The sequence below is a fragment of the Ranitomeya imitator genome, chromosome 5, assembly GCF_032444005.1.
Source record: "Ranitomeya imitator isolate aRanImi1 chromosome 5, aRanImi1.pri, whole genome shotgun sequence".
Classification (NCBI taxonomy): Eukaryota; Metazoa; Chordata; class Amphibia; order Anura; family Dendrobatidae; genus Ranitomeya; species Ranitomeya imitator.
The window spans coordinates 495984321-496010829 of NC_091286.1; the positions used below are offsets into that span (position 1 = coordinate 495984321).

At 42.5% G+C, this 26509-nt stretch overlaps 1 protein-coding gene across 2 annotated transcripts in view; it reads right to left on the minus strand.

The window, feature by feature from the left end:
• The window catches only part of SCHIP1 (schwannomin interacting protein 1), a 770942-nt gene that overhangs the window by 430756 nt on the left and 313677 nt on the right, over window positions 1-26509 (minus strand). For both annotated transcript variants that reach the window (XM_069727421.1, XM_069727420.1), the window contains one exon: window positions 24278-24428. In XM_069727421.1, the coding sequence (XP_069583522.1) occupies window positions 24278-24428 (151 nt within the window). The remainder of the gene's footprint in view (window positions 1-24277; window positions 24429-26509) is intronic.

Consider the following 26509-nt stretch of genomic DNA (forward strand, 5'->3'; position numbering starts at 1 on the left):
CTGGCTCATTCACTAATGACATGCTGACTTTTTCCTGTGTTGAACAGAAGCCAGAAGTAAAGCTGCCGGGCCCTGGCATCGGCGATGATACCTTTCTTATTATTTACTTACTATAGGGTGTATGGTAATTTAATTTTTTTCTTGGGTTTTGTTTGTGAAATGGCCAAAGTGTGAATGTGCACCTACACATTGCACGTATACCAACTTATGCTTCAGCTCATTTCTTTGGTTTTGCTGTAGTTTTTTTTACTTTTTACAAACAGGAAAGTAGCTCCCCCTTTTTGAGCTAGGTATTTCATTTATTTAGCTTCCCATGGGCAGGTGTCTGAACAGTAGGACCCGTGTCCTGCTCTGCCCTTATTTATATACTAGTTCACTCTGTCCGTATCTACTCTCCGTCCAACCGCGAAGTGGCCATCATATACTTCCAGGCCCGGCCACTTCCTTTATTGAACAATTCTCAACCTGGTTTTTTCAAATTTCTCTCTGCTGACATTCCCACCATCTTCATGGGTGACTTCAACTTCATCACTGACACCCGCCAGTCAGCAGCCTCCAAACTCCTGTCTCTTACTTCATCTTTTGGACTTACTCAGTGATTCTCCTCAGTCCCCCACACACATGGACATACACTAGACCTTATCTTCACCCATCTCAGCTCCCTATCTAACCTCACAATGTCCCCTCTCTCAATATCTGACCACCATCTACTGACTTTCTCATCCCTGTCCTCCTCACCTGTCACACATCTCTAACAACTAGCTCACCCCCGCAGAAACCTCACATATCTAGACACTCACACACTCTCTGACCACCGCTGGCATCCATATCTTCACTCCACAACACAGATAGTGCCACTGCTTTCTACAATTCCACCTTTGCATCAACTATGGACGCTGTTACCCCTGGCATGCAAGGCAGAGTGTGATAAATCAAGAGACAACACAATAACCTCACTTAAAAGGTTCAGCAAGTGTCCAGGGTTGCAGAGTGGCTTTGGAAGAAAACACATTTGCAAGACAATGTCACCGCATTTAAACAAGCAACAATTGCATTCAAATTAGCCCTTACCTCTGCTAAACAGGACTCCTTCACAACCTTTGTATCTTCCTTATCCTACAACCTTAAACAGTTATTCAATACTTTTAACTCCCTCCTCTGCTGCCCTCTCTGACCTCCCTCTTCTTTGCTGAGGACTTTGTCATTCAGTTCAGAAATACAATTGACCAAACAAGGCAAGTCTTTATTGTTTGCCCACCACTACCCCTTTTTAAGCCAGACCAATGCCCTTCCCCCATAACCTCCCTCTCTAACATCATGGGAGGAAAGCTCACTCATCTCGCCAAATCACATCTAACCACTTATGAACTTGACCCCATGCCACACATCTTCCTCCCCAACCTCACAACCACGTTTCCCATCCCCAAACCCATCTCTTCAACCTATCACTAACTTCTCACTAACTTCTGGTACTTTCCCTTCTGCTTTCAAATATGCTACAATTATGCCTATCCTCAAAAAGCTATCCGTGATCTGACTGCTATTGCTCCATATTGCTGCTCCCATTCACTTCCAATCTCCTTGAACAGCATGTTCATGTTGAACTTTCCTCCCATCTGTCATCTAACTCACTCTTTGACAACCTGCAATCTGGCTTCCGCTCTTACTATTCCTCTGAAACTGCCCTGACCAAAATTACTAATGACTTACAGCCAAAACTAACAGACAATTCTCTTTACTCCTCCTTCTAGACCTTTTGTCTACCTTTGACACAGTTGACCACTTTCTCCTACTACAGATCCTCACTTCCTTTGACATCAAAGACTTTACCCTATCCTTGATCTTCTCATACCTTTCCAACCGCACATTTCACATCTCCCACACTACCTCCTCATCACGCTCTTTCTCTGTTGATGTCAGTTAAGGATCTGTTCTGGGACCCTTTCTCTTCTCCTGCTATACCTTTGGGCTGGGACAACTCATAAAGTCCCAAGGTTTCCAGCACCACCCATACACTAATAACACTCAGATCTACTTCTCTGGCCCAGACTTCACCTCTGTGGACAAATCTGAACTCATTATTTTTACTTCATCTCAAGTATCTTCCCTACCTGATCTATCACTATAAATGACATCACACTTTCCCCTGTACCAGAATTCAGCTGCCTCGTGGTAACCTTAGACCTATCCTTCAAACCGTTCATCCAAGCTCTCACCACCTCTTATCACCTCCAGCTCAAAACTATTTACAGAATCAGTCGAATCAGTCCTTTCTCTCAACCCTCAATTTACTAAAATGCTTGTGCATGCTCTCATCTCCCGCCTCGACTACTGCAACATCCTCTGTGGCCTACTTGCTAACACTCTCGCACCTCTCCAATCTTTCCTTAACTCTGCTGCCCGACTAATCCATCTCTCTCCTCTCTACTCCTCCACTTCTCCCCTTTGCAAATCCCTTCATTGGCTCCCAATTCCCCTGCGCATCCAGTTCAAACTACTAACACTGACCTACAAAGCCATCCATAACCTGTCTCCTCTGTACATCTTCGAAGTAATCTCCCAATATTTTCCCTCACATGATCTCCGGTCCTCCCAAGACCACCTTCTCTCCTTCACACTTATTCCTTCCTCAACCAATCGCCTCCAAGACTATTCCTGAATATCCCCCATCCACAGGAATTCTGTGCCCCAACACTTTCGATTATTCACCACATTGGGATCCTTCTGAAGGAACATGAAAGCCCATCTCTTCAAGCCTGCAATGACCATGCCGCTACCGCAACACTACTACTGCTGCAACCCCCAACCTACTGTCTCCTTCCCCATCATCCTGTAGAATGTAAGCTGGCAAGGGCAGGGTCCTCTTCTCTCTGTACCAGTCTATCATTGTTAGTTTGTTTACTGTAAGTGATATCTGTACTTTGTAACCCCTTCTCATGTACAGCACCATGGAATCAATGGTGCTATATACTGTAAGTAAATAATAATAATAATGATAATAGACACAGTATAGGACCATTCCGATTGGCTACATCTTGTTGCGGTGAGATGGCTTTTATGCTTTAGTGATCAAAATGGTGTTAACTATGTATCGTATGTTATTTACATTTGCTATTTACTTTTTTTACTTGCTGCAGGGTATATGTTCATTTTATTTTTTTTCTTGGGTTTTGTCTGTGAAAGGATGAATGTGTTCTTAGGCACTGCATGAATACCAATTTACAGTAAGTCTTAGCTCATTTTTTTGGCTTTGCTTTTTCGTTAAGAGTGACAGTAAGGGGAGGAGATTGATTGTGAACCCTCCATAATCGAGAAGCATTTTGAATATTTAAATTGAACACTAGAATTCCAACTTGTATGACATCAAAACTGTTCTGATGTTTATATATTAGATTATATTTTCTATTTATAAGATTATTTCTATTGTTTTTGTCTAATTATATTTAACAAGGATGGAGATCATTACTTTGATGTCACTTTCTTTTTCTTCACTATAAAATGGAGTCAGAATAACAGAACAATTGTATGAGTAAGAACATATTTTAGGTTTAAAACATGTAGGTTATTTTCTAGGAGAAATTTCCTTTTATTTTAACATGATCTAATAAACAGTTGCTTTGAAATATGTTTTCCTTTTGGGTACATGCTGCTGGAAAGTATTTCTTCTATTGCTTCCTTATTCCGAGTATCCAAGTAAGGATATCTTCATATTGTATACACCTGTAAACAGCATTTTTTTAATCTGGAAATTGTTTCACATAGGACCTACTATAAAGACAAGTATACTATTCTCATGTCTAATGTGAATGATAGGAGATCTCAAAGTGTTGTATTTATTTATATAACTTATTGTTTCTGCCGATAGACCCCCCAAGAGAATAATGCTCAGTGAAATAAGCAACTGCCTCGAAATTGCCGACTGACGCAATGCTTGTGTCAATGAATGACAATCTAGTTGGTGAGCTGAACGCAATCATAATTACATACAATGAAATAATTGCCAGAACTCGCCATGTACAAACCTGCCTTACTGTATTTTAAACAGAGGTTAGCAAGCTGTCAATTGCCATTGTGATTATACTGCCCCATAAAGTAGTTTTGACCTTTATGTGTTGGCATAATAGACACATTTTATAACAGATTTCTCAAAGGACAGGATGGAATCAGGCGTTTCAGGATATCTTCTTCAATGATCAAGAACCTACATTTACTGTTGACTTTTGCATGACTTGTGAATGAATAGCAGACTTTTAATAGGAATAGCTATTATAATCCTATTAAACTGTACTATATTTGGTGTAAAAATAATGGTGCACATCATACAGATATTCCTACTATAAAGCGCCACTCTGTCACCTCTAATGTACAGTAAAAAAAGGAGAGGTGATGCCAAAGTAATAGAAGTAAAACGTAACAGGAATGAGATTGTATATTTGTATTAACAGGGGTTACTGCTCTTTGCCAGACGAGAAATGATAGAGGCAACTCCTAAAGAGTGTGGTCTAGTATAATTAGGCAAACATCAATATGGAAAAATGTTTAGTCTGTAATCATATAGGTTATATAATAATTAATCAATAGGTCATATTTTGCAAGATGCACAGCTACTGTAAATTTATTGCATCTTCTGCCTTTCTGATATAGTTTTTTTTAAGATGTCTACAATTTACAAAGTTTGAAAAATCTTATTTTAAGGCAGATATTGTAAACAAAATCCATTAAGAAACTGAAACTCAAATGGGCATCTATGGACAGACTCTGCTTAGCAATCCCCAAGGATCCGTGGAATACACCCTTTCGCCCCTATATAGGGACCTGGCCTTCACTGCAGGGGAATCACATGGCCAGCCACGAGTTTATGAAATAGACATCAGTAATCTGGCTCAGAACCAAAGAAAAGGGGACAATGACTAAATCAGGGTCAAGTGCATAGTCTCGGACTCTCGGTATAGGCGGGTTCAAGTCCACATGGGGCAGAAGCATCACACAGAGGAGTAGTGAGCTATACCAGAACTAACAAAGCAGGGCCAGAAGCAGAGGTCAATATAATACAAAGCGCTCCAGGGTAGGTAAGCAAATACACCACCTAGAAAATGAAATGGAGTTAATATGAGGATTTAAATTGAGGGCGCAGTGCACCCCCATTGGCCACCAAACACTGCCTGGCGACTGTGACATACCAGCAGATGATCTATGACTGACAGCTGTACCTACTGGAGATCAGAGTGCTCCTGCTTCAGAAGAATGCTTACTAGTGTTGGCTGGATGGCAAGTGCACTGCCCAGCATGAGGACAATCACCGCCCCTCCATTGTCAAGTCTAACAAGGGAAAGACTGGCACTGGAGGGGGACAAGTACATTCATTAGAGCACCATTCACCCCTTTTATGGGACACCATAGGACAAGGTTTCTGAAGAAATAACAAAATTAGTTTTCTGATTCAAATTTATCTGAATTTGAAATGATTGTAATTCATGTTATATATTTGGCATCAATTATCATTCATTATTAATATGATATATTGCACCACAGCTGTTCGTTTATGTGGCAAGGGTACCTTTGGGCCTTCATACAGCATGGGCCCACATGTAATTGCAACTTGTCCACGCCTCATAGCTATACAACTGCTGGTTTTCCAGGTTGCTTGGCTGCTAATTAATTGGATACTACGGAATTATCCGTGTCCGTGTGTCCGTGTGCTTATGTTGAACATCAGTGTGGTACACGTGCGGCAGCCATGTGCCGCTTGTGTGCCGACTGAGGACCACACGGACCGTGCAGGAGACAGCGCTAGAGTTAAGCGCTGTCCCCCTGCGTGCGGTGCTGAAGCCGGTATTCATCCCTTCTTCCCAGCAGCGTTCGCTGGAAAGGAGGAATGAATAATCTTTTTTTTTTTAATTTATTTTTGTTTTTAAAATAAAGTTGCCGGTAATCTGCCCCCTCCCACCCCCTGTGCACCCCCCACTGGCATTAAAATACTTACCCAGCTCCCTCGGCGCTTACATCCTCTCAGCATCGCTGCTTGTCCTGTATGAGCAGTCACGTGGTGCCGCTTATTACAGTAATGAATATGCGGCTCCACCCCTATGGGGGTGCGGGGGGCGCACAGGGGGTGGGAGGGGGCAGATTACCGGCAACTTTATTTTAAAAACAAAAATAAATTTAAAAAAAAGATTATTCATTCCTTCTTTCCAGCGAATGCTGCTGGAGAGAAGAAATTAATGGGACTTCAGCACCACACGCGGGGGGGACAGCGCTTACAGTAGCGCTGTCTCCTGCACGGCACACGGACTGCACACGGACAACATCCGTGTGCGGTACATGTTTTACACGGACCCATTGACTTTAATGGGTCCATGTGATCCGTGCGCTCCCACGGACACTGACATGTCTCCGTGTTTTCCAAATGGACACACGGTCCGTGAAAACATGCTGACATGTGCAGAGACACATTGATTTTAATGTGTCTACATGAGTCAGTGTCTCCGGTACGTGAGGAAACTGTCACCTCACGTACCGGAGCCACTGACGTGTGAAACCGGCCTTTGGCAGCTGAAGATTCTTTCCATGAGCGCTGACAGGATGTGCTCTTTCCTGGTGTGATGCAAGATCTCAGATGAATTTTTGGAGTCTACTAGTTAGTAATCTGTTTCCCTGTTTCTCCCTCTTACCAGCTTGCTGATGAAATAAAAAGTGAAAACTTGCAGCTGCTTCCCCCTCCTCCTCACTCCCAAATCAAAATATCTTTTTGATGACGGAACGTTGAAAGTGAGATACCAAGCAGGAACGTGAAAAATACAGGCTGCTCTATGGTAAGGAAAATGTATCATGAATTAGATGATCTGTGATGTCACACCCCCGTCCTGCCCCACTTCCATCCATTTTGGCAGAGCTGGATGACAGTGGCGTGAAAACGCCAAAAGTCGCAAGATTTTTGTGGAACTCTGCTGTGAGCAGTTTTCAACTGTTGAAGGAAATTTGCGCCAGAATTCTGGCATGATCAATTTGATAAATTGGAGCTAAAAATTCAATATCTGTACAGTATTAACAGGTTCAGTACTTGGCTTTCCCCAGCAGTCTCAGGCAATTAATCCATTCAAGATGTTAATCCAAAACCCAGTTCTTGGGATATCCAGGGGACCCAGTAGTTGGATCTCCAGCGATCAGTAAAGAATCTCCTTCCTGCGGGATAGGTTTTGACTCTGGGAATAACCATGTAATGGCCAACATGCCAAAAAATCCTGCTAGTGTGATTGGCAGATGTGGCCTCTAGATTTTTACTTGTAGGACACAATTATGTAGTCACCAGGGTTGTACAATAGAAACAACTACCTGCCTGTTATACCTTGCGCCGGCGATTCAGCTGCTCCACCTCAACAGAGCAGCTCTTCTTTTGGGCTACTCTGTCGATGGGGCGTGACTGCAGATGTCATGTTCATTGACAGCTGATTCCCCGCAGTTAGGCAGCAGGGAGTCAGCATAACATTGGCAGTCTCTACTCAGACTCGGAGGCTTGTGTTGACATTAAGTCACCAGAAGCTGCTGAATCGCCTGCAGGAGTGGTGTTTGACTGTTCAGTGTATGCAAAGATCAGCGCTGAGCACAGTAGACAGGTAATTACCAACTACCTGCCTGTTAGTTTGCAGTGTGTGCAGCCCAAGAGTGTGCAGCCCAAGTCTGGTGCATTTATTAAATACAATATTGCCAATAAGTGCACAGGACACTCCCTAATGTCCTCCAAAAGGGCCCAATTTTTGCTAGAAAGCTCCTGGGTTATGGATGTATGTACAAACCTCCACCACGTCTCTTGCAGTGAAAGCACAAGATCTAATTTTTTTGCACTAGTCCAGCGCTGATGGATTATCTACTACTCTATGTCAGAATGTTTTTTGCTTTAAGGATGCCACCACCCAGTCAAAGCTTAGTAAATATGGCGGCAGCGCAAAGAGTGAGATCTTAGGATAACTTTTGCACTTTCCCTTTGAGAGGTGGCGTGGAGGATTGGGGAATCCTGCTCATATGCCAGGGTCCAACCACCTGAAAGTTTGGGTCTGACTTTGGCTGTGGGAAACATTGGCCATTTTAGGGGACATAAGTGAGTGCTCTGTACACTTGTCAGTAACTTATGTTTAGAAAAATCACAAGTTTGGCTACTTTGGAGTCCTCACTCTTTTATCAAATAAAAATGGCTGCCCCAGATTGGTGCTAGGTAGTTTTTAAATGTGTCATTTCGTAAAATATATTTTTCAAACCTTTATCGCAAGGAGAAGTCTGTTTCCTTGCATCACTGAGGTTATTATCAGTTGTGACGTGAGCTTTATTTTAATGAAACTGTTCTGTCAAGTAAAACAATTGTACATGGCCCACCGGCTGTTTACAGTCCCGTGATCCCCATTGGCGTGATTTGCCTAGAAATACCTTGAACTATGAATGCAATTTATAACCAATTTTCTTTCAGTCTTGCAGCAATTTAGCTGTGCTATTATCCTGTAAAGTTATGACAAAGGAAATGTTAATAGCACGGCAGGCTCCATCATTTCACTCAAAGAAAATCTTCAGAAGCATGTTGCTCACTTGGCTGACCATGGACCAGGAATTATCTGCCAATTTGTTTTCACTCTAGCTGGCCCATGGCATTTTTCATTTGCCAGGGAAGCAGCAGGCAGGACTCAGTCCAATGCACTGCTAGGATTCCTTGCTTGGCTCCCAGTTGAGCATGCTGTGTTCCAATTCTGCTTGCTTTTCCTTCCTATATCTGTTTCCTAACAGGAGGCGAGGAAGCAGCTGAGAATAAGACAGCTAAAAGGCTGTAGGAGGAGATAAATGGGCCTCCAAGCAATCCTGAGAATGCTGCTTCTATCAAAAGCTATCTAATCCTCTCAATTTATGTATGGAGTGATTTATAAAACTGAAAATATTATCAAAAAGCAAAATGGTGTTTGTAACAATATAAGCCATAACTAGTTACACACAACTGTATTACAAATAAAGAGGTTTAGCTATATAGGAGGAATAGAAGGCGCTCCTCCGGAGAAGCCACAGAAGACGAGCATGGATTCCAAGAATATCCTCAATGCTGTGGGTCTACTTAAAAAATCAAAACCTCCAAATCACTGTTGCAAGCTCATTTTTAGGCAAGGGTCACACCAGCGTATTGAAAATCGGTCTATTTTCATCCAGGAGTGTAGGATGATTTTTTCCTCACTTGTCCTTGTGCTGTCCATATACAATCTGTTTTTTTTTTTTTACAGCAGCTATTAATCTTTTATAGGACCATTTACAGTTTCCAGAGTTACAGAATTGTAATGTATCAGTAAATTTCAGATGCTATACTGTGGCTTCGTATGGCTTACAATTTCTTTTTCTCACCCGTCCCATTTTGAAGTGAATCATGGGCACTGACCCATTGAATAACATTGGTCCGATTTATACAGTGGTGTGAGCGAGCCCCGAGAACCTTCACAAGTGACAAAACAGCAATATTATTTTACTCGCTTACACAGCACCATTAATTCCTCAGCGATTTACAGACATCATCATCACTGTCCCGATTGGGACTCACAATCTAAATTCCCTACCAGTATGCCTTTGGAGAGTGGGAGGAAACCATAATACCCAGAGAAAATGACACTTGCACCACACACTGATCACACTGTGATCAGAGTCTGATCAGAATAATCGATCAGATTTTTTCGTACGCAAAAAAACTGACTTCTGAATAAGGTCTTATAAGGAAAAACAAGCCTTAAATTTTCTTAAGGCCCTGGGTCACGCTTGGAAGTGTGATGCGAGAAACCCGCACGAGTCTCGCATCAATACCCGACACTCAGGAGCGGAGCGTTCAGCTGCATAGAAATACATGGAGCCGCACATTCCTGTCCCGAGTGTCGGTGGCGGTGCCGGGTATTGATGCACAAGTTTCTCACCCCGGCCTAAATCCATAACTTTACCAACTAAAAGTGACTGTGGAGGCCAAAACAAAACCCGCATACAATAATAATACTTATATGGCTATTCAGTTGTGTTTGTTCTGCGGGGTTTTGTGCTTATTTCTATTACACTGAATGGACCTACCTGGCTTTGCTTTGTCATAGTCAATGAGATACAATACTTTTCAATAGCGCTTTTTTTGGTAGAATGCCCTCTATACTGTTTAACCCTTTAAGTAACTACATTTTGAAAGCATTTGTCTACAGAATCCTCATTCTTTAGCAGTTTATGTTACATGGTAATGTTATTTTTGCCCAGAATGTTTTATAGCTTTAGATTTAGTGATGCTTTACACAATAATAGTCAGAGCGCCAGATTTATCTGTTACTGCTGTGTGTACAAGCATATGAAGAGTACTGAGAGGAAATCCCATGGGTGACATAGAATAGCAGAGGAAGGAAATGTATCTGAAGATTCATATAGCTCATGGATCTTTGTGGCAGCAGCGTAGCAATAACCAAGTCAACAGTGTCTGCAGTTTCACTGCTCTCCAAAAATAAGTCAGAGGCATCAGGCTTTGCTATCAAAAAGTATGTTTAAACGGAATCTGTCAGCAGTTTCAGCCTCTGAAAACTGCTGACAGCACTAGCACAGGCAGCAGACGAGCACGCACAGGACCTAGGAACGCGGCCGTGCTCGTGCACTAGCACGGGCCACCTCGGCACTTCTCAGCGCGGGCAATGCGCGCACACAGGACCTGACTAGTGACTGCAAGATTTAAAGGGCCGGCTGGCGGGATGCGCTATGTATTAAAATCGCTGCCGGTCCTTCAGCGGCCCTGTGCAGATGCTCAGGCACCGGCCCGGGGGGCATATGCATTCCTGCCACCCAGCCCAGTCTGCCCCTGAGCACTAGAAAGATGTGAGGTGAAGCAATATAAAGCTACCTAGGCTCATTATCATGCTACATCACTGATTAAGTAAAACAAGTTTAAGTCCATCTTTTGCAGCCATTGCAGGCGATCTATAGACGGCCCCATCATTTGAAGTGTTTTGGGCTCTATAAAGAAGCCCTCATATGAACTTTTTTTTCCTCTAAACCTAGGTATATATGTATGTACTGTTGTTAATATAGACCTATCGCCATGTTCTCCCAATATCCAGCGCCTTTGTAAGTATACAGTCAGGAACCTGTCAGAGGACCTGCTTGTAATGTAAAGTAATGGCAGCAATGGAACTGTATTACAGCTTATATTGATACTTTTGGAAGAAATCAGCTTTGTAGTCCTTCTTTAATCACAATTTGAAGTTTTCTGCTAATTAAATTTCGGTGCTCAGGGGCCGGACCGTGCACTGGGTCTTGTCCTCCCCGTCTGTGATTCTCCGGCCCCTCCACCTGTCTCCAGTCTGTGAATGACCGGCCTCCTCTGTTTGAAATCTCAGCAGTGCCTGGAGGCATCGGAGGAGCCGGGGATCACAGACGGGTAGGAGAAGATCCAGTGCACGGTCCCGCCTTCGAGCACTGAAATCTAATTAGCAGAAAACTTCAAATGGTGATTAAGGAAGAACCACAAAGCCGATTTCTTCACCAAAGGTAACAATATAAGCAGCATTACAGCGCCATTAGAGACATGTTTTTACTTTTTATTGTAAATTCGTGTTGACAGGTCCTCTTGAAAGGGTTTGTCTACTTTCAGAAAGGTAGGCCTCAAATGGTGTAACATACCTAAAATAACATACTCAGCAGGTTCTCACTGTCCCTCAATCCAGCATCGGCAGCTCGCTGCTGCTCTGGTCCTGGCACTGAGATCAGCATTATATGCCGTTAACCTCAACACAGCCACTGTACTCAGCGACTGGCTAGAGCGGAGAGGTTTACTGTTTATGCGACATCCCTTCTGCAAAAAACCCACTGTAATCAGAGCAGCGGCAGGTAGCCAGCTTGTTATTTTACATATGTGACACAGTTCCGTGCCCACTTTAATGAAGTGAACAAGCCATTTAACCCTTTCACCACCTATGACATATATTTATGTCTTCGGCCATGTCCCTGCCTTGATTTAGTCAGCTATTAAGTGATTGTAACAGCTGCGTATTGGGTGTCATGACAGCCAGGGGTCTACAGAAGGCCTCCGTGCCTGTCATCACAATAGTCCTGCGAACACTGGCCTACGCAGTATTGAAACACTGCTATATATAGCACAGGCAATCGGAAGATCACAGTTTCAAGTGTCCCAAGGAAACTATTAAATAGAGTAAAAAAGCAAAAATAAAGCTTTAAAAAAATCTTTAAAAAATGTAAAAAGCACAAAAGTTAAAACCACCCCTCTTTTTGCCTCATTAAAAGTCAAGCAAATGAAAAATATATAAAGCACACATTTGATATCTCTGTGCTCAGAAATGTCAGATCTATTAAAGTATAAAATAATTTGATCGATAAATATTGTTTTATTATAGGGAAACTGCAGTGCTTAGTTCAGCCACAAGATGGGGCACAGAGATACTGTATATAGTATAATAGAAAAACCACATGGACGTTTCAGATAGTGAATAGTTAAACATAGGATGGGCACGGTGGATGAGACAGGAAGGACTTCCTGCTAGATCTCAGTTGGGGCCTGGGCGCCCCTGCAGCTCACTTGGGCTAGCCAGCCCCGAGCTACATCATACCATGCAATGTTACAGAAGAAGTGTAAGGCCCAGCCATATAGCATCCTTGGCCAGGACCTCATCAGAAGGAGCAACAGCAACAGTGCTTGCGGTGCAGTATTAGGCTACGTTCACATTAGCGTTTTGCGTGTTTCCGTCGGGCGCCGCAGCGGCGACGCATGCGTTATGTGCCCCTATATTTAACATGGGGGCGCATGGACATGCGTTGTGCTGCGTTGTGCGACGCATGCGTTTTTTTTGCCGCAAGCGTTGGGCGCAGAAAACGCGACAAGTTGCATTTTTTTTGCGTCCAAATTTCGGCAAAAAAAGGACGCATGCGTCGCAAAACACAGCGTTTTAGCGTGCGTTTTGGTGCGTTATTATTTGTGTTGTGCGTTGCGTCACCGACGCAGCGGCGCACAACGCAAATGTGAACGTACCCTTAGTGGGACTGCAGTTGCTAGAAAAGGCTAAGCAGTATGGGCAGGTAGTTCATCATGTGGCAGCTTATTGCGTGGGTCAATGCCCTCAGAACCGTTGGCTGAGGGAGTCACCAAACGGAGTAAGGCTGAGCAGAGAGGATGCTGAGGGATCAAAAGGTACGGTCCGTCCAGGAAGTGAGCTCAGCGATGGAGAGAAGGACAGGGACAGAAGAGGAGTTGCATGTTGTGAAACCTGATGTTGATGCTGGAAAGAATGTGAATATGCTGCATACAGAACCCAGTAAAGTTGTTGTTAAAAAGTTGAGCTGGACTGTGTCTCCCTTTGTGCGGTGCCGTCTACAAAGCATCACTGGTGGTCCAGGGTGGACCCTGATGGCATGGAGACCCAGAACGCAGGTATGCCGAAGGAAAGGCACTATTGTACTGTGGGGAGAGGCCAGGTCGTGATACAGAGACTACACTCAGCCATGACTACCGTCCTGGCTGACCCTTACACCAGTACATGTCCAGACCCGTTTAAAGATCACCAGTGACACTCTGGATGATCTAAAGTAAGCATTGGAGAAGATTATGAGGTCAGATGAGACCAAAATAGAACTTTTTGGTATCAACTCCAGTCGGAAGAAGAAGAAGGATGAGTACAACCCCAAGAACATTGTCCCAACCGTGAAGCATGGTGGGGGAAGCATCAGACTTTGGGGGTGCTTTTCTGCAAAGGGGACAGGACAAATGCACCATATTGAAGGGAGGATTAATGGGGTCATGTATCGCAAGATTTTGGTGCCAACAACCTCCTTACTTCAGTAAGAGCGTTGAAGACTGGTTGTGGCTGGGATTTTCAGCATAACAGGGACCTAAAACAGAAAAACATGGCAACTAAGGAGTGGCTCCATAAGAAGCATTTCAAGTTCCTGGAGTGGCCTAGCCAGTCTCTAGACCTGAACCCAATAAAAATTCTTTGGAGGGAGCTGAAACTCAATGTTGCCCAGTGACAGCCTCTAAACCTGAAAGATCTGGACAAAATCTGCATGAAGGTGTGGGAAAAACAGCAAAAAAGGCAGAGATGCTTACCTGCCTAGGCCTCCAAACAAATGCACTATCAGGATGCAGTGGACCCATTTGGTTAAGATGGCGGCAACACAGGTGCAGAAATACCAATGAGGCAGCCACTCACAACCTACCAAATTAATGGGGGGGGGGACTGCTTGGAAAATGACTGCACATAAGAGACATGTATGTGGCGTTGTTCACACAATGGGAATGCACAGCATCAAGGATAACAGCCTATTAGTGACGCCCTTCTATTAGCTCAGGCGGGCTGCCCAGCGCTATTAAGATGCATCCCATGTGAACAGACACCACAGTTTACAAGACAGAATGGGCCCAAATGCCCCCTGAAAAAATGCAAAAAACACATATAAAAATATGTGAGGTAATAGTTTATATTTTGGCCAAAATAAGCAAGCTCGTAACCCACGTCACAGGTCCCCACGCTTACGAGTCCTACTCTAACCAATGCTAGCACAAAAAGAGGATTCAGAGATCCTCCAAAAATTCAGAAAAATAGCAAAAAAAGGCAGAGATGCTTACCTGCTTAGGCCTCCAAACAAATTCACTATCAGGATGCAGTGGACCCATTTGTTTAAGATGGCGGCAACACAGGTGCCCATTCTGTCTTGTAAACTGTAGCAATGGAGGTGTGTGCCAAAATTCCTGCTGCAGCATGTGCAAACTTGGTCAAGAACTACTTACCGAAACATCTGACCTCTGCAATTGCAAACAAAGGTTTCTGTACCCAATATTAAGTTCTGTTTTTTAAATTGGATCAAATACTTATTTTCATGCAATAAAATGTAAAAAAAAGAGTTGCATTAGCCTACGTCCACAGAAGATCTGTGGTTAGTTCTACAAGATGTTTGGAACAACCTCACTGCCGAGTTCCTTCAAAATCTGTATGCAAGTGTACCATAGAATAATTGTGCTCTGATGCTGTTCTGAAAGGAAATGGCATATCAATCAAATATTGATTTGATTTAGATTTTACTTTTGTTCACTCACTTTGCATTTTGTTAATTGACAAAAATAAACTATTTACACTTACCATATATACTCGAGTATAAGCCAACACGAGTATAAGCCGACCCCCCTAATTTTGCCACAAAAAAACTGGTAAAACTTAATGACTCGAGTATAAGCCTAGGGTGGGAAATGCAGCAGCAACCGGTAAATGTCAAAAGTAAAAATAGATACCAATAAAAGTAAAATTAATTGAGACATCAGTAGGTTAAGTGTTTTTGAATATCCATATTGAATCAGGAGCCTCATATAATGCGCCATACAGTTTATGATGGCCCCATAAGATGCTCCATATTAAAATATGCTCCATATAATCCTGCATAAAGGTTAATAATGGCCCCATAAGATGCTCCATAGAGACATTTGCCCCTTATAGTGCTGCACAAACGTTATGGCCCCATAAGATACTCCATACAGACATTTGCCCATATAATGCTGCACAAACGTTGACTATGGCCCCATAAGATGCTCCATAAAGATATTTGCCCCATATAGTGCTGCACAAATGTTATGGCCCTATACAGACACTTGCCCCATATAGTGCTGCACAAACTATTTTTTGAAGTTTTATTAGGTAAAAGTAATTAAATATATAAACTGGTATAAATTTTGTCGTACCTTAATTTTGCTAAAATGTCATTTATACAGCGCGATAAACACCAGAAAACTAAAATCTAAAAACAACTTCTAGACATTGCAGAATTGCTGTTCTTTTCTGTATCCCCCTCAAAAAACATTTTTTTTAGATAATCAATCAATTATATGTACCTAAAAATATCACCACTAAAAAATACAACTCTGGTCCTGAAGGTGCAGACACGGGTGCTTAAGGAATTAAAGATACTTTTTTTTTTAATAGTGTTTATTACTAATGTAGCCTAGGGGACATGATTAGGAGCTTTAAGGAAAAATGAAGAGAACAATACACTTTAATGTTTGATGTTTTTTTTAATTAAATCCTGAATAGATAAAGAACTAATATGAATTAATAATCCTTTTTGATTACCCTTGTATAATCGATCATTGCGCAGTGGTCGGCATTGCTGGTAACCATTCCATTTCCTTAGGTTGCTGTTATTGGACTTTTACTAAAGACTTCTCCTGTAATTCCATTCATACTGAATGTTATGCCATAGAGACTGACTGATTGAGCATAAAGGGTTCTCAAAGGTTCTCAAGTAATCTTCAACTGATTTTCACTCTAGTGGTTTGTAAAGCAGAGGGCATGACCTAGCATGAAATTTAGCAACAGAGAGGACTAACAATAATTTTGACTTGAAGTTTTTTGAGTACAACCAATCAAAGATGAAGGAAAGTGTCAGCCAAGGTCTCCGGTTCACTCATTAAAGCATCTTGTAGCAGCCTATTAGTGCAGATATGAATGTATGGCGGTACAATTCAGTCAGTGTGTTGCTGCCATTACAGCAAAGGTTGCACTAAGTAAAGCGATTCTGCCTCAGATGGCGTTAAAGTCGAAAAAGTAAAATTTGACTCTGCTGCTAAATCTTGTATCGTGACCAGCCGAAGTCTTCCGAACAGCTATTTCTGCTCTGAGCTTCTTCTACCATCAATTTCTAGAACACAATTAATTATTGATAGCCATTATCAGCTAACTTTTTTTTTATTTTTCTGTCATGTGGTCAAAGATCTATCACAGAATATGCCATAAATGTGTGATGAAAACAGTTCCCACTGCCGGGACCCGCAGGGAAGAGGTGGCCGCACATGTGGCGTGCTCGACGATTTTTTGGAATTCTCATCAAGTCAATCTCTCTCAATTGAGAAAAACATGTCCCTAATCTGGAAATAAATGCGGATCTCATTGGTGGGACTAGCTTCTATCAGACATTTATGCCATACCCTATGGATATGTCATAAGTGTCCAAGATGGAAATACCCCTTAAGTTTTCATATAGATGAATGTGATTAAAGCATCTACATTTGCAGGATGAAGAGTGACAACGTGTACTGTAAAAAATAAGTTCCATTTGTGGTAGTTGCTAACCCGAAGGTTACGTGACCAAAGGTTGTATAAAAAAAACAATCTGCAGCAAAATCCATACTGGTAAAGAATGTGGATATTGTGAAATAGGGCTCACTCATACCAGCATATATAACGGATTTCCAATGTTTTATGGGATAGCTCTCGGACCAATGTTATTCAATAGGGCAGGGCTGATGCATGATTTCTTTTTTACTGATAGAATCTGTCAGTGGAAAAAAGATCGCACCATGCTGTGTTTTCACTTTGATATACCACTCACCCATTAAAGTGTATGGGCACGTGGAAATCATCAAACTTCACTTGGATGACATCTGAGTGCAGTCCGACTTCCGTGGACTCACAGAATGGAAAAGATGGAGACATTTTGTTGTATATTTTTTCACAGTATGCTCCAGTTTTCGGCATGTGAGAGAATCAATCACACTAAGCTGACACTCATCATAGATTGATCAGAGTGTCTTTAGCATAATTGGCCCAATATTCTTGGATGAGAGAATCTACGGCCGTCTCACTGTAGCCTAAAGTGGATTTACTGCACATTTCATCCTCTGCATTTGAAATCTACAGCACTTGGAAATTTACACTGCAGATTTTTTTCTGCAGCATGTGTATGAGATTTTTTGCTGTCATTCATAATTGTGCTATAGTATTGCATTCACATTCCATGGAACATGCTTTTCATCTAATATACAGTTTCTACTAATGTGTCACGGGTGTGTCAGATGCAACAGACTGTCGCTCTACATCTGGCTGCAGAAGGTCTCTGCATTTGGCATTACAGATGCCTCCTTAATCCTTCGGACTCTTGGACCCAGTGACAACCTCCCACCGACTCTAGGTGACACACCTGGACCTGGGGGTTTGTAAATCCCCAGTCTGCCGCAGAGAGTCGCCGATGATATTCACGTCTTCCCTTGTGAAGGCTTGGAGCTACAGCAGTTGGCTAACTTCCTCTCTGGAGCTGTTTGAGGATGTTTGGTGTTACCTCTCTGAGTCTGCTCAAGCTAAGTTCATGCCTCTTGTCTGTCTACCTTTCTGTCTTTAGTTTACAGTGGGAATTGACCAGTGCCTATCCCCTCCCTATCCAGGGTCAAGTGATATATGTGGCTAAAGGTACCGTTACACTAAATGACTTACCAACGATCACGACCAGCGATACAACCTGGCCGTGATCGTTGGTAAGCCGTTGTGTGGTCGCTGGGGAGCTGTCACACAGACAGCTCTCTCCAGCGACCAACGATCCGGGGAAAGACTTTGGCATCGTTGAAACTGTCTTCAACGATGCTGAAGTCCCCGGGTAACCAGGGTAAACATCGGGTTACTAAGCGCAGGGCCGCGCTTAGTAACCCGATATTTACCCTGATTACATTGTAAAAGTTAAAAAAAAAACACTACATACTTACATTCCGATGTCTGTCACGTCCCCTGCCGTCAGCTTCCTGCACTGACTGTGTCAGCGCCGGCCGTAAAGCAGAGCACAGCGGTGACGTCACCGCTGTGCTCTGCTTTACGGCCGGCGCTGACAGTCAGTGCGGGAAGCTGACGGCGGGGGACGTGACAGACATCAGAATGTAAGTATGTAGTGTTTTTTTTTTAACTTTTACAATGGTAACCAGGGTAAACATCGGGTTACTAAGCGCGGCCCTGCGCTTAGTAACCCGATATTTACCCTGGTTACCAGTGAACACATCGCTGGATCGGCATCACAAACGCCGATCCAGCGATGACAGCGGGTGATCAGTGACCAAAAAAAAGGTCCTGATCATTCCCCAACGACCAACGATCTCCCAGCTGGGGCCTGATCGTTGGTCGCTGTCACACATAACGAGATCGTTAGCGGGATCGTTGCTACGTCACAAAAAGCGTGACGTTGCAATGATATCGTTAACGAAATCGTTATGATGAAGGTACCATTAGGTTCCTGCTTGGTGATTGGTGAGGAACCAATTCAGGGACTTAGGGACGTTAGGGCAGGTAGGGTGTTATCAGATCTGCCTCGGGGTCTCCACTCAACCTTTCCCTAGTGTCTGCGAATCCTTCCCCTCATGCCTTTGTGTTGCACATGTACTTGTTGCACTGTGCGTGACATAATGTATCTCTTACTTATATTACATAATAGGAAAAAAGGAACAGCACAACACTTGTAGTTAACTTCGGGTGCAAGGCCCCAGGCAACCAGTCCAACGATTGCACCAAATTCACATAGAAAAAAAGAGGCAGCACTCCATCATAAAGTGAAAAAAAGTGGAAGGTTTTAATCAACCCACATAGCCGGGCGACGTTTCAGCTCCATCTGAGCCTTTTTCATGATACTTATATTACATATATGAATTAAAAAAAAATCTTTCATTTTTTATTTAATTTTATATTTGTTTTTATATTGGCATGAGAGTTTATCGGTCTGGTTATTGAACATCTAGGGCTAAAAATCCTGCACATAATTTATCAATGACAACAAAGTAGCTTACATTGCAATATTGTGTTTAGAAAAAGATTTCCTTATAAAGTATGGTCAAACACTGACACTTAAATCAGACATCACCTTACTGAAGTCAAAGGACTTAACACATCAACACAGTGTGGTCAATGGCTGGACGACATTTTTTCTCTCACAATCCAGCAATTACATTAATATGCACATTCCCTCAGTATTTGGACCAAAGTTTGTTAGCACATCTATTAACTAATTATTAAATTCAAGTATTTAAGTCATGCCTATTGCAAACAGTTCCAGAAGATTAAACATACAGCCACGCAATCTCGATAGAGTAGTATTATGGGTCATATGGAACAGCTCGATGACCTTTACATATGAACCTGTCATGTACGCCAGTTCATGAAATTTTTGATCTGCTAGATGTGCTACGTTCAGCAGTAAGTGTCATTATTGTGAAATGGAAGCGCATAGAAGTAACAACAGCTCAGCTACGAAGCAGTAGACCATGCAAACTCACAGAGCGGGACCTTGTCGAGTGCTGAAAGCACGTAGCTTGGAGCATGTTGGAAACCTACCGTCTGCTGCATCACTCAATATCGAGGTCCAAATGTCTCTACAAGTGACATCAGTGCAAGAACTATGTGTTTGGAGCTTCTAGAAACAGATTTTCATGGTTGAGCAGTCGCACAACCTTAATATCGCCATGTGGAGGGGACAAGTGTCAAGCAGAAATGTGAAAAGCACTCTGACAATAAACTTTGGAGCGGTGGAAATGTGTTCTACAGAATTAATAACATTTCACTATTTGGCATTTTGATGGACAAATCTGCTTTTGATGGATATCAAGAATAATATCTTTTGGGATGCATAGTGCCTACTGTGCAATTTAGTGAAGGAGAGATAATGGTATTGGGCTCTTTTAAGGGTTTGGACTAGGTTTCTAAATGAAGGTGAAGGGTAGTATAAGATATTAAGCATATAAAGACATGTCATCCAATTGTAGGCTCCACATATTGCAATGAGCAAGGACCTTTCGAGTCTTAGCAGGATTATGAATAAAGCCATAATACCAACGTCATCCAACCTTTTTGGGGATAAAATACCAATGTGTCTGCAAATCAAACTTTACAATCCAACACCATTGTTCAAGCCTAAAAATTATTTTTTGGATGATGGGCACAAACAAAGTCTAAAATCTTGTGGCAAGCTTTTCCAGAAGTAGCATTTATTTGCAACAGAAATTTAGGAGGCCATTCATCACGACTAGGGTTGAGCGACCTTTACTTTTATAGGATCGGGTCGGGTTTCACGAAACCCGACTTTTTCAAAAGTCGGGTCGAGTGAAATCGGCCGATCCTATAAAAAAGTCGGGGTCGGCCGAAACCCGAAACCCAATGCAGTGCATTGGGTTTCCATGGTTCCCAGGGTCTGAAGGAGCGGAAACTCTCCTTCAGGCCCTGCGATCCATATTTTAGTGTAAAATAAAGAATTAAAATAAAAAATATCGCAATACTTACCCTCTGACGCGCCCTGGTACTAACCGGGAACCTTCCTTCCTTAGAATCAGCCTTCCAGGACCTTGCGGTGACGTCGCGGTGACGTCGCGGCTTGTGATTGGCCGCGCGGTTGCCCATGTGACCGCTCGCGCGACCAATCACAAGCCGCGACATCACCGCGATGTCACCGAAGGTCCTGGAAGGGCTGATTCTTAGGAAGGAAGGCTGCCGGAAAGGATTACCTAATAGGAATATACTCACCCTCGGACGCACCCTGCTTCTTTCCGGCAGCCTTCCTTCCTAAGAATCAGCCCTTCCAGGACCTTTGGTGACGTCGCGGTGATGTCGCGGCTTGTGATTGGTCGCGCGAGCGGTCACATGGGCGACCGCGCGGCCAATCACAAGCCGCGACGTCACCGCGACGTCACCGCAAGGTCCTGGAAGGCTGATTCTAAGGAAGGAAGGTTCCCGGTTAGTACCAGGGCGCGTCAGAGGGTAAGTATTGCGATATTTTTTATTTTAATTCTTTATTTTACACTTAAATCTGAATTCCGATACCAATTCCCGATATCTTAAACATATCGGGAATCGGTATCGGAATTCCGATTTTAGATTCAAAAGATCGCCGACTTCATGGCCGACCCCACACAGGGGTCGGGTCGGGTTTCATGAAACCCGACCTTGCCAAAAGTCGGCAACTTTTGAATATTTTCGACCCGTTTCTCTCAACCCTAATCACGACCAGAGATTCTCTCACTGGTCATGTTGAGGGAGCGTTTTTTAGTGGAGGCTCCTGATACAATAAAAAACTCTTGCTTCTTAATGAATCAGGATAGGTTCGTCCTGGCGTGTGCTGGAGTAAAATTTGTAGTATAACAAACACCGCCGCTCTTCATGAATTTGACACACCCACTTTGTCGGAGCTGGGATGAAAATGGTGTGAACACACCAAAAGTGGCGCTTTTTTTGTCAAAACCTGGCATCACCCCCATGTTATTTCACGGGAGCCATGCACCCAGTCAGTGCTGACGTCACTGTCTTCCAGTTTGGATGCATGAGTAATCAAGAAGAAGTGAGAGATGCGGATGGCCACTCCCTTCCTCTTGATTATTAATACGTCCGAAGGTGGGGACAGTGATGTAGGGCTCACATGACCTAACAACCTCACGTGAACCCCGGGAACGTGAGTGCTAATACTGCTGGAATGACACCGAAACTGGAGTTGAGTATAAGTTTTTTGATTTTCATAGGAGCAAACATTCAGATCAAAAAGGGGTTGTCCAAGTAGTGGACAACTCCTTTAATGATAAGACAAAACAAACTGTAATTCTTATAACTGTAATTCAGATATATCCAGGACATGGGCTACAAGTGTCGCATTCGTTGTGTCAAGTCACTCATGACCAATAGACAACACCTGAAGCGTCTTACCTGGGCCAAAGAGAAAAAGAACTGGACTGTTGCTCAGTGGTCCAAGGTGTTGTTTTCAGATTAAAGTAAATTTTGCATTTCATTTGGAAATCCAGGTCCCAGAGTCTGGAGGAAGAGTGGAGAGGCCACAATCCAAGCTGCAGGAGGTCTAGTGTGAAGATTCCACAATCAGTGATGGTTTGGGAGCCATGTCATCTGCTGGTGTAGTTCCACTGTGTTTTATCAAGACCGAAGTCAGCGCAGCCTTCTACCAGCAAATTTTAGAGCACTTCATGCTTCCCTCTGCTACAAGTTTTTTAGAGATGGAAATTTCCTTCTCCAGCAGGACTTGGCATCTGTCCACACTGCCAAAAGTACCAATACCTGGTTTAAAAACAACAGTATCACTGTGCTTGATTAGCCAGCAAACTCGCCTGACCTTGTCAAGAGGAAGATGAGAGACACCAGACCCAACAATGCAGACGAGCTGAAGGCTGCTATCAAAGCAACCTGGGCTTCCATAACACCTCAGCAGTGCCACAGGGTAATCGCCTCCATGCAACGCCGCACTGATGCAGAAATTAATGCAAAAGGAGCCCGACCAAGTATTGAGTGCATTTACTGAACATACATTTCAGTAGGCCAACATTTCAGATTTTAGCTGGTGTTATAAACTATTATAATTTACTGAGATAATGACTTTTGGTTTTTCATTGGCTGTAAGCCATAATCATCAACATTATCAGAAATAAACACTTGAAATAGATCACTGTTTGTAATGACTCTATATAATATATGAGTTTCACTTTTTGTATTGAAGAACTGAAATAAATTAACTTTTTGATGATATTCTAATTTAGTGAGAAGCACTTGTATCTACATGTGCTCATTTATCACCAAAAGAAAATCTAAAGTAAAAATGGAAGGTAGAGGAGGGGGATGCAGCTGCAGGTTGCTGGTTAGAAGGCCGAGGAGTGAATACACTGCACAGTTTGCACAGTTCTCTAGGAAGAGACCACAAACAAAGCAGTTGTCCATGTGGGACGGACTGCATAGCGCTCACATTTATGCCATAGCTGTGTTAGATCACTGCACACAAATAAGAATATACTTTTGTTTCCAAACCAATTAGGCAAGCCTTTTTCAAACAAGCCATCCCTATGGTCCAATGTTAATATGCTGCCTGCCTTACACCTCAAAACACCAAGCGTGTAAATGGCTGCATATATTCAGGAATACACTCCCTATATAATGGTAGATATATGATCATATTTACACAAATCAACAGGCACGTTATGATGAAAACACCTAAAATGTACATTTTTAGTGCACAGATATGGCCCCGGCTTGCAGTTTAACCAGAAGACTCCACAAGGATAAGGGCAACACAAGTGGGAACTACGCAGCCAACTAAAATCATACATAAATACCTGCAAACACCATGCAAAGAATTTGAAAAAAAAAGGCAGAATCCTGCATAGGTAAAGAGGAATTCATTATATGTAGCAACCAAGTACCACTGCTGTTATTCAGCGTGCATCAGGTTGGAGAATATAATTTACACTATATCACTATTTCAAACATATATTTTTCACTGAACATTAATATTTTTATGACAACTGTCTATAAAACTTTATGATTGTTCCAGGCTTCTATTAAAGGTCTTGCCTGAATTTCAGAAAATAGTCAGACTGATTGATACTTATGATTTGAGGCCCTCTGGTGGTGACTCTATAGTATAACATAGCAACATTAAGAATAGTAAAATTACACATACAGGAAAAACCATAATTTCAGCAATAACCATCATTACGAGGATCATCTGTACTTACAGGAGTGCTGCCATTTGAAAATGTATTCATGCTGATAGAGCTGCTCATCTTGTCTGAAGACATAGAAGATGGGGATGGACTTCGTTTCTCCATACAGTTTGTATTCATGGAATCCTGACGCTGAAGGTAATCTCTCCATGCTCGCTGTATGCTAAATAGAATGTACATGAGTAGTACAGGAGTTAATAATAAAATATTATTATACAATCATATGCTTAAATATTACTCCTCCCCTCCAGATGCCAAACACAAATAACTGTATATTTATAAGCAAATGTATGAGCAAGGGTTTATATTTTCAGTAGAGCACTGACTTGACTAACCAATGTTGAAGAACACCCTATAAAGCATACAGCACCTTCAGTAAAAATGAAAAATTCATGAGGCTCTTAGGGCCTCATGTCTAGAACCTGTAAAGCCTTTCAGTTGAAGCCCTCTCCTGGTTTTTGTCTGAGTTATCATTATCTGCCATGTCACAGGAACAGTGGAGGTGCAGTCCAGTTATAGTCACTATTAGAGATGAGCGAATATTTTAAATTTAAATTTGCTAGCTTGTAAAAAAATGTTCACAAAAGTTGATTTGTGGATAATCACAAGTAATTTAATTGCCCTGAAGATACATGTGCAACACTCTGAACACCTTCTCTAACTTCTGCAAAATTCTGCATTTTGTAAAACAACGGATGACTTTTTTTGCAATTTGCGCAAATCAAAAATTATTTGAATTCACCAGTTCCAAAAATTTGACACAAAGAGAGACAGCCTGCTTGAATCGGTGTTGATACTGCAATAATAACAGGTGTTTGTTAGCAAGTTCCCTCGACAAGCATCCAGCTTCCAATTCCCTGTTTTGGAAATGTACCGGTAAAGTTAAATGCCAGATAATAGCTGCTTAAAGGGGTTTTCTAAACCATCAGCAATCATCATCATCAGGACTGCATCACTTCCTGCTTGAAGAGGTGGTGCACTCCTGAAGATTGACACTTCAGACTAGCAACATGGTGTTACGCACAGTGTAGAAACACTAGGGAAGGGAAACCCCCTAGGCAGATCTAACATCACCTTGTCTGCCCTAAACGTCCCTAAATATGTTCTGCACCTATCGCTGAGCAGGAAAATAATCTCTGCCTGACCCAGGCAATCCTAGAGAATGATGGGGTGTGCACTTGTCAATCTTCACTACCACTAAAGACAGCTGGGATAGGCGAACAAGAGGAACACTTATCTTGAGTAGACTCATAGATGTAACACAGACATCCTCCTGCAACACCAAGGAGGAAGAGAGTCGACTACTATAGCTCCAAGTCTCCACAGGGGGAAATGGAAATATCACCAGCAATTCCAAGCAGGAGGCTGGGAGTTTATAAACACTGGGTCAAAGAGTCAGAAGGGTTAAGAAGGTGACTGCAAAGCCAGACACAGAGACCTTCTGCAGCTAGATGCAGTGCGACTGTCTGCAGCTTCTGACATACTCATGGTACATGATTGCAGAGACAGCTTTACAGCTGCATCATCAGAAGGGCACAACTGATTCAGCTGACTCCAGAATAGCCCTTGAAATCTATATTGTAAGCAGCTTGCAATCATGCTCTTTACCTAGAAAACCGGCCAACTTTGATAGGGTGCTTTCACTTTGCGCTTTGTCACCCATTCATTGGTTTCGTCAGGGCTTATTTCCTGAATTCCAGTATGTGCTAACAGGGCCATAGACTATAATGGTGCAGATAGAACGAGCGTGTTCTCTGTCGTACATGATTTTCAGGCATATACACCTACTTGAGAGGGACACTCAGACGCAGTAGTCTTCATCTGGGTGTCCGCCTCCAGTAGAGATACACATCTGAAAAATATGCATAACAGAGCACATGTTCACTATGTTGGCAACATTACAATCTATGGTCCTATTGATGCATACGCCCAAATCCCGTTTTGTGGGACAAAATGCAATGTGAAAACACCCATAGACTATGTGGGTGATACACTTAGCAATTAGCAGGAAACTATAAAATTAAAACTTCCTCAATTCTTGAGAACTGAAAGAATGTTTAATAAGAGGTAATTACAAAGTTACTTGTTTTCAGAAACATTTGCAATTTTACGCATTTAGGATATTGAGACAACCCCATTAACTAGACTTACAGTATCTCAATCATTTAAGGGATACAGTGTATTTCTAATGAGGTGAATAGCTGTGAACTATTAAAAAGTATACCTTTATTACGGTAATACTAT